This window comes from Aptenodytes forsteri, unplaced genomic scaffold, assembly GCF_000699145.1.
Source record: "Aptenodytes forsteri isolate BGI_AS27 unplaced genomic scaffold, ASM69914v1 Scaffold349, whole genome shotgun sequence".
Lineage (NCBI taxonomy): Eukaryota > Metazoa > Chordata > Aves > Sphenisciformes > Spheniscidae > Aptenodytes > Aptenodytes forsteri.
The window spans coordinates 407,718-417,648 of NW_008794452.1; the positions used below are offsets into that span (position 1 = coordinate 407,718).

Consider the following 9,931-nt stretch of genomic DNA (forward strand, 5'->3'; position numbering starts at 1 on the left):
GTTGGCCTGGGCCCATCGATCCAGCCTGTCCAGGTCCCTCTGCAGAGCCTTCCTACCCTCGAGCAGATCAACACTCCCGCCCAACTTGGTGTCGTCTGCAAACTTACTGAGGGTGCACTCAATCCCCTCATCCAGATCATTGATAAAGATATTGAACAAGACTGGCCCCAAAAGTGAGCCCTGGGGAACGCCGCTCGTGACCGGCCGCCAACTGGATTTAGCTCCATTCACTGATATATTAGACTTGGTCCTGTTAATCACCACTGTAAATTTAATAAACTTTTCTTCATCAAGACCTAGGGTACATGACCACAGTACTACACTTGTTTCAAAAAAATCAGAGGCACAGGAATCACACTTCAGCAGACTGAGAGCCTTGTGAAGCTCAAAATCCCCAAGTTGTCCATCTTTCCTCCACTTGAACACAGAGGTCTGTTCCCTCTCAGTGACCTTTCTACAATGAAAATCCCCTGGACTCTCAGTAGTAGAAAGGCACACAAAATTGGTCCCTATCCAAACAGGCTTTAATCCTTCCAACACATGCAGCAAACTTACTTATCTCCCAGTAGCCCATTCTGATTTTAAAGGGACAATTTTCTAAAAAAAGCAACTCATGGGCTTATAACACATAGGAGCGAGTGGCAAACATTTTCTTTGCTTATCAGAGCAACACCTTTAAAAGAGATAATGTCACTGCAATATTGTCACTGTTTCTTTCTGATGCCACAGGTTGGGGAAGTGAGAAGACTGTTGAAAAAGCACTCTATCAATAAACTCAGGAAAATGAGGATGAACAGTTTAATCACCATGTGCAGTGCATCATGCTTTTCTTTCATAAATGCATGTGCTCAGATATTGCTGTTTGTCAGCTCAACATAAGCTGCTTGAAGTACATCATTTATCTCATTGAGTGGCTTGGTGGTAAGGTGTTTCACAAAAGGAAGGTATATGCAGTTGCACAGTGTCTAAAAGCATCAGTCTTGCTCACTTTTCCAGGTAATAACAACTTGCCATACACAGCTACTAGAAACAACGCAGCAGCACTTTGCTTTCAGCTTCAAAATGGAGAGAAGCAGTTGCTACCTGTTCACGACTAGGGCTGCTAACACAGACAGCTGCAATAGGGTTTGGGAGGTCATAACACATCAAGGATCCCAATGAGAACCCACACACAGAAACAAGCCCTTCACAGAGCTCTTCTGCAAGCAGACCCTTGTTTTTCATGGCCACCTTTAACAAAGCCGGGAGCCAGATGCTTGCTTCTTTAAGCCCTTGAGGTACCTGAAGATGCAGCAAGGCAAGCACTCAGGGTCAAGGAGCATGCACATACTTACTAATGAGAATGAAGGCTATGCGAAATGAAGGGCTTGGTAGGTGCTTTCTCCAAAACAGCTTCCTTCTGCAAACCATTCCAAGAGGCAAACTCTTTCCTCTACAGCAAGCACTACTGAACTCAGTGGTAGATATAGGATATCCATTGAAAAGTCTTTCACGGTACTAGGATACAATTCCCTCTATGAATGAGTGGAGTTCCTGTTATGGAGGGATGTTTGCTTTGTGTTTATGTTTTATATTACACTCAAAGCTCTACACTACCTCTCGTCCCTCAAGTACTCCCATCAAATCAAAGGTGAGATAAAATAGTGCCTACACATATTACCTCTTCCAGTATGCCAGAGATGGGAGCAGTGGGTAGTGTGGGGGCCCAAGACCACTTTTGTCTTTCCTATTTCAAGCCCTTGAGTCATGTGACAATTATCTGCCTGACACTGTTTTTCCTTCTAGAGGCTGCATATCTAAGTTGCGCTGGTATTTTATGGCAGTCTAATTATATACCGAAAAAGTTTCCCATGAAAGAATATCAACATTTTCAGTTAACCACTTCAGGCCACGTAAAATACCATAGAGCAGCAAATCTGTTCTGTGTTAGCTTTCATTGGGTGAGAGGTACAGGCACGACTCATACTGGGAGCAGGCAGACAGGAGACTCGGAAGTAGCTGAAAGAGCAACACGTGATCTATGAGACAGATCTTGCCCTGTTTATGACTTCTTCATGACTCCTCTTCCAGATACGCCTCCACTTGCTCTCCATAGGGCAAAATTTCCTATGATTTTTCTTATCTGCTGATAAACACACACACCTCATCTCCCTGCAGCCTAAATAACATTTCCTAGTAATGCAATACAGTTACAAAAAAATCATCAGTTATTACTTCATCTCGGGGATGAACTCCAGCAAAAACATGCAAGAAGATTAGGGCAAGACTGACATTGGTATTCTGAAAGAGACTATGATAATACCATTGGGATGCCATTTGCTTTTACTTTTTCTTCTGGGATTCAAAAGGATATTCCTCACTTAGAAGGTAAGACATGCCATCCAAATGATGAATTCTCAATCTAAATTTGAAAAAATGAACCAAAATCATTCCTGGTCTACGATGGGTTCAAAGCTCTTCAGAAAGTGCTCTGCAAATTTCTATCCACAAAAAAGAAGAGAGGAGAGACAGAAAATAGCTAAATACATTATACATCAAAGAAGAGATGTAAATACAGACATCTCTCAGGCCTTGTACCTACTACAGGCCAACAATCTACCAATGTTAACATCAACTATTTTGGTTATGAGACTATTTCTAGTTGAGTGGTTAAACCTGGACCAGAGCTCTATCCCTTACACTGCACATGAAACATGACTCGGTAAGCACCGGGGGAGAACAGAGGCACTTCCAGCAGCTGCTGGGAGGTGGTAACTCTGGAGTCTACATAGCAATGTACCTCCACAAACAGCAGCAGAAGCTTCTTCATTTCTAATCTTCTTTTATAGCCTTTAGAAAAGTTACAGTTCTGCTCCCCTCAGCTCAACCCGGGGAAGGCTGTGGGCAAGAGCACCGGTACCAGAATCTGCATTGGAATAGATTTATTATTTAAAGATGAGAAAAAATAGAAAGTAAGATAAAGGGAAAGTATGAAATCTCTGCACTGGCAGCCAAAATACCAGTGCAAGAGATACTCAGTCAAATAAACAAAACAGAAAAAGTCTGATCAAGTGCTGCAACTACCAAGTTTTTTATATTTGGTGCAAGCAGTCACATCTCTCTAGATGTGCAAATCTAGAGAGAGAGATTTGCACATCTTCAGCTATGCTCTCCACTCACTTCTGATAGCAGTTGCAACACACTCTGCTCTGCAATTCCCTGGCTGAAATTGTCTGTCGTTACAGGAGGGTTCCAGGACTCCAGGTCCCTGAAAATCAGGGTAGATTATTGTGGGGTCTCAGCCACATCATGGATTACCAGGGAGTTCCACTTTGCATTTCAAAAGGTATGTTTCTTCAGACACTGTGCCATAAGCCTACCCTTGGTAAGTTTAGTTCTTTACCTGACTTTCGTCATGGCTTTTTCCATTTTCTAGCTTTGCAATGGGGTTAGGTTTTCTTAGCTTTAAGTTGCCCATTTCAGGCTTCAGAGCGTAGTCAATAACAGCTTGCTGCTTGTGCTGCTGAGTATCTTGCAAAGGCAGCTGCCTTTCCTCTAAGACAGCAGCATTGTCCGGATAATTTTCTTTGTTATCATCATCTCTGTAAGAAAATAAAATTGAAATTCATCAGGCAGGCCTTCAGACACCTGTCAAAACATTATGAAGGAAGAACAGCAACAAGTTCTTAGCTATTCATGGCATTTTAATTTTACCAAGTTGAGTAGTCTACACACCAAACACTACTAACATTTATGTTAGTAAAATTAATCTGAGAGGCTATTGTTTATTGTCAAATCACAAGCTAAACTACTGTTAGTATTATTACACATTCAACTGTGGAGCCATTTAAATAAGACCAGTTTTAGAGGCACTCTTTGGCTTTAGCTCTATAGTTCATATTCCCCAAATAAAATCTGAAACTGCCTTTTTCATGCAGAAGACCTTGCCCTGTCCAATGATTCACACTAGGTTATAATCTTACAAAAATGTCGTAACGTACAATAATTCCTCCCTATAGTCATACTTCCCTTCTGACAGTCTCTGTTTTTGAGGGCTTTTGGACAAAGTGAGGGAGGTAGGCATACAAAGTAGGGTTTGAACAGCCAGAGGTGTGTTTGGGTGGAAGGGACAAGTATATGCTCCCAGTTTGGAGAAAAGGTCCTCCTGTATAACAGCACATCTGGTGGTTTAAACAGACACTGTTGCTCACAGATGCTCAGTTAACTACTGAATCTGGGACAGATATTTTCAATCTCCACCTAGTCTACAGTGTGCAACCTGTCCTAAGAAGACCTTGCTAGTCTTATCCACACCCAATCAATCCAACCTTAGACTGGTCTAATGCCTTCCACTGGGAGCGTCTCCCTGGCACCATTAAGAAAGCTACCGCAATGCAGAACGCGAGGCTGCCTGCTTAGTTGGCAGGATGAACAGATCGGCATTACTGCTCTGAAATCCCTGGCTGTTGCTTAGTTTGCAGGTGGAATTTCAGATGTAAGCTTCAGCTGGTAAAATCCTAATGGTTAGCCGAGAAATGACCTCTCTCCTGGTGTGAAACTTCCACAGCCAAGGGAGTCAAGGACTATTGAATTAACCCCCCCCGAGATTTTTTTAGAAAGCATAACTTGCTAATTCAATGTTTTCTTCTAAGGATTCTGAGCTGCCAAACTCACTTTCCATCTGTGGCCCATCAGCATCCAGATGGATGCTCGCAGGGTGCCTATGGAGTTAAACACCATTGCTGCCCATGCCTTCTGCAAGTGTGCTCCAAGGCAGTTGTTATAGTTACAGGGTAGGGTGCTTTATATCCTATGGGCATTTCAAGAATGTGCAGAAGTGTTGCTAATTTTAAGACATCATCTGATTTAAAAATCTTTCTGAAAGGTTAAGTTGCATTCTCTAGCAATCAACATATACTAACATAGCCATGAGAGACACATGCCTCAAGAATACTTCAGTTAAATTACAATTTGAAGGATTTTTTTTCACAGAGACACTCATCAATGAGCATATCCTTGCCCAGTTGCAAAACTCCGCTTGCTACTACTTTGTACCAGCTGCTGTACAGTAAAATTCAATGTATTAGCATCAGAGCTGCATCTGAATGAAAGTAATATGATGTGAAGTTAAGAATACAGACCATAATATATTTACTCATATAATAACAACAACAATTAATCTTAATATTGTATACACATAAGTGTACAAGACAAATATGCATTTCGCAGAAATACTAATAGCCTTAGCAGGTAATACCCCAGAAATTCTGCATTCCCTTGAGAATAAAGGTTTCTTTCTAATGGTTTAACAGAAGCAGTCTGACAGCTTTATTTGTTGCCAATGGATTTCAGACAAAATTTGCAGTAGAATACCTGGGGCTGGAACTGGCTGCTTGATCTTCATGTACAGATTCTGAATCCCCGTCACACCTTGAAAATGGATACAAAATAATTGCTGATTTTCTGCCAGTTGCAGAAATTTAGCTTTCAATAACATGGCAATGCAGCTCAAAGTATAAACACATTTCTCCTTCTCACACCTTAGCTGGGGTCATTTAATGCCATAGCTGCTCCGTGATAGTCTAAATCTCAGAGGAAGAAGAGGATTTGAGATGTTAAATGTACACAATTTGTTATATCATTTTCAGCCAGATGGAAATAATGATGACAAAGAATTCAGATGTTACCATACAAATTACAGGAAAATTACGAGAAATTCTGTGTTTTAATTGCTTATAGTATACTTCACATTAAAAAAAAAAAAAGAATTAGAAACAATTAGCTAAGGGTGTTTTTCTCCTAGACTCACAAAAATATTAACTATAGTAGAGCAGTCATACTTTGTGCAGCAGGAAAAGGAATCCCCAAATAAAAGTGATCGTTAGTCTTAAAATGTAAATTAGCAGAATTTTTTAAGATGCCTGAAGAATCATAATCAATTACATCCCCTTAAGTTACAAACAACAGAATTGTCATAAGGTTGCCTTATCAAAAGAGAAGTCTGAATAAATATGCTAACCACTCAGTGTTGAACACTATATTGTGCAGCACGGCTGAACTTTGCAGAATGATATAACTGCAAAGCCTATGAGCAGTCTTTTTTCAAATAAACATATATATATGCATACACTCCTAACAAATATGCATATACCCTTTCTAGGTATTATTTCTCGGGAAAAGTCGGGGCCCTTTCCTCACCCTCTGTTCATACTCACAGGGCACAGACACTAAGCAGGCCTGGATCACTTGAAGTTTGCTGGCAGAGGAATCTCTTCATTATGGGGGAAGCAGCCTGTACTTCCGCTGACTTGTTAAACTTTCAGAAGAGCTGCCCTGCTTAGGACAGAGCACATTAAGTGATGAATTCACAGCTCTGCGTTGCAATTTGATGGCAAGGTTTTTAATATATTCCTATTTCCCACCAGTCTTCTGCTAGTATCTTTATCAAAAGCCAGACTGCAGCAGAAAGTATTTAAAGGGACACTCAAGTGTTTACACTTCCTGAATACATCAGCATATGGATGAAAGCATTTGCTGCTCACACCTGGAACACAAAACTACAGTTGCAGATTCCCCCCTAATCACACAATATTCCTGCAACGGGTGCAGTTCTCCCCACAAGGCAAAGTGGGATGACAGATGGAAGACAGGGGTTGATGTACAAAATGGGTAAATTCACTGTAGAAATCTAGTTGCCTTTGCCTCCGGATGCCAGTCACACCTTCCCCTCTGGTCTATCACTAATTACCTTATGGGTCTCTGACACCAGCAAGGTGTGAGGATAGGACATACTGGGGGTATGAAGAAAGAAGCCCAGTACGAAAGGAACCAGGAAGCTGGATGGAAAACACGACGGAAAATTTCAGAGGGAGAAAAACATAGCAAGGAAATACACTGTGAGGAGACAGCGCCAAGGTCAGAGCTGGATGGACAGAGCTTCCAGCACAGACACGAGAGTAGGGTAAGATGCCATCAGGCGTGCTGTGCACCATGGGCCAACCTACAGTCAACAAAGCCCAGGGACCCTCTAAAGGGACAAACTCTCCCTCCTGCCTGTGCCACAGGAAGAGGAGGTGGGAGGAAGCAGCTCTACTACCGGCCTCACTCGCCCCCTTCTCTCACCAGTCACCACACTTGGTCCTGAAAGACCATTTTGGTGACTAGGAACACTCTTTGGAGGGACGATGGATGACTGAGCACAGGTCCGTCAGCCAAGTCTATGTGTGCATACTTGTGTGCATACTCCTTAACTTGGGGAAGTGCCCTGGGGATTGCTTTCCCTGAGCTAGCTGTAATAAAGTGATCTTGAGAAGCAGAGATCCTAACTTAGCATCCAGCAACTGATAAAAGTCATAAAACAAGACAGAACTTAGAAACAACATAAGTGAGCATGACAAAATGTATTTGAATAACCGGATAGCAGTAGATAGGAAAGATAAGCAATAATCAATCAGAGCAGACCGTGTCCATCATGTAATAAAAAGATTGTGAGGAAGTTCAGAAGCAACACACTCTGAAATTAAGAGAAATTTTTCTCTTTGTAAGAATAATTAAACAAGAAAGCTCAGTCACACAAGACAGTACTTGAGGCTAAGACCATGGCAGGACCTTTAAAAAGGTGAATCATGATATAATGCAAATATCCATCATTAAAGCGCAGAGTGTTTTTACCTTGGCTTCTTTAAGAAATGCAGCTTATGTGTTCACGCCACTTGTCTGCACATATCAACACAGGCATGCACACACTCCTCTCCTCTCACCAGTAACTTGTAAATATTGTTGTCCAACTTCAGCTATATTTAACAGATAGAGGGATCTTCAAGATTTTGATAAGTTTTGTGAAAGCTTGTGGCCACATAGTAGAGAGAGTTCCCACCAACCCAAAAACTGAGGCAGCATCTCACCCATTCCTAAAACATCAGAGAATACGCCAGAACAGTTTCAGGTCATAAATCCATATGGGTTGAAGCTTACATTGGGCAGGAAGTATGTCTTTTGACAAAACCAATGATGTGAATCCTTTTCCTTCAGTGCCCAATCTAACTACTGACTGATGGATATGTCTCTTAAAAGTAAGTACATCCATTACTGATCTTATGGCACTGGCCAGAGTCAGGGCAGAGATGGGACCCCAGTCTAGCTGGACTGCTGCTCTGACTATAGTACTGCCTCTGTATGTTTCTCCCAAGGATCTCTGGTTTAATGGGATTAGCTTTTTTAACTTCCTTCCATTTTCACCTTTCCATAGGAGCCATTTCAGTACAACTTGAAAACTGCTCCCTTTTGCTGACTTGACCTTCATACAAACAACGCCTAAACCAGGCTGCATGCATGGCTTGCTGGAAGCTTAGCAGCCCCAGGCACTTGCCTGGTCTGGACAAATGTTCCTGAAAGTATTGTATCACTGATTTTATACCATTCAAGAAGCCCTGATTTTGCCTTTGCCAAAGTAAAGACAGAAATTGTCAAATGGGGATGTCTAAAGTTGCATAACAAGCTCTCTATTCTGCTAAATAAAAGTAACCTATTTTCCGATATGGCCAGCACAAACAACTAGTGCTGAAATCAGTAAGAATTGTGTATCCTCAGTGGTTCTCAAAAACAGGCTTTGGGGCGAGGCTCTAAACAGGATTGAGGGAAATCAACTCTGGAAACCAAGCTCGTTCATTTGGACAATGCTTTTCAGATGTCATTGTTTGCTTGCTTTGTTTTCTAAAAGTATGTTTCTACTTCCATGTTTGGGAAGATAAGATTAAAAATTAAAGCTCCTGAAACAAAACCAACAACAGCTTAAATGAGAGAGATTCACCCTTTAGGCGATGCCTGGCCCAGCCCCAGCTCTGCCATGCTGCTGCCTCTCGGCTCGGCACAGCAGGGCACCATCTGCACCCCTCTCCCTTTCCCCAGGGGCAGTGCTGGCACTACGCAGTCAGCTTTTATGCCATCCTGGCCCTTGTCTTAATGGTCACATGAAGCACCACAGAGAAAGGCCATCACTTTCAGGTCCTAGAAACCTCAAGGGTGAGGCAGGCACAGGGGCTGCTCCAGGGGAATCTCTACGAAAAACAATGGATGTATTTAGGGATAGAGAAAAGGGAAGGAGAAAAAAATATGAAAAATGTACTATTTGTAATCTGGTTATTCTTCTGTGAAGGGGGAACATCCCAGAATTTTACAGACCACAATTCATCACTTAACTAATAGGGACACAGGAAAATAATAAAAAATTACTTAATGATTTATTAGCTTCTGTTAAATCTTTCCATATATGCCACAATCACACAAAAAGCATGACTAAGTTAAAATATTAAATAAAGCAAGGCAATGTAAGCAATAAAGCAAAGCAATGTAAGAGAGGGAAATTATTTGGATCCCTATGAAATGTTACTTTTCCTGTAGTGATTTTGCAACACTTAGGGATGGCTCAGACGATTACAACTTGGCCTGCTTTCAGAATGTATCCTGTCCCCACAACACTTAGGCAAACAGCTCACTGTCCAGCTAGGGTTTTTTAAATTATGAGCATTTTAGCAGTGTAAAACTCACCTAATACACAAACAAATCTATAAATCATTTCCTTCCTGAGAAACTGCTTGGCACATTACTGCTGAAGAATCTTCCCTAAAAGCTTTTGAAACGATCAAAAGCATGCAAAATAATAATGTAGAGAACACCAAAACTGAAGTGTTTTAGACTGAAATAAAACAGACCATTTCATTTGTAATAGTTCCTAAAGCCGTTGCCTTTCTAACTTTCTAATGTTCTCCCTTGTCCTGTTCTGTTGTCTCTGTAAAACAACAACAAAAATCAACGTATATATCCTTATGATCATGATACGTATGAAAGGCCTTCTAATGAGTTGATGAAATTGATTACAAAGAAATGATGTATTTGGTACTTGGCCTGTCTAAATAATGTATAGTTATTTTTTTCAAAATACTTGCAAAGAATA

General features: G+C 41.3%; 1 protein-coding gene across 2 annotated transcripts in view; it reads right to left on the reverse strand.

The window, feature by feature from the left end:
- Positions 1-9,931, reverse strand: part of FAM13C (family with sequence similarity 13 member C) — a 55,706-nt gene that overhangs the window by 44,900 nt on the left and 875 nt on the right. For both annotated transcript variants that reach the window (XM_009290501.2, XM_009290500.2), the window contains exons 2-3: positions 5,353-5,409; positions 3,383-3,581 (exon numbers count right to left, since the gene is read on the reverse strand). In XM_009290501.2, the coding sequence (XP_009288776.1) occupies positions 3,383-3,581; positions 5,353-5,409 (256 nt within the window). The remainder of the gene's footprint in view (positions 1-3,382; positions 3,582-5,352; positions 5,410-9,931) is intronic.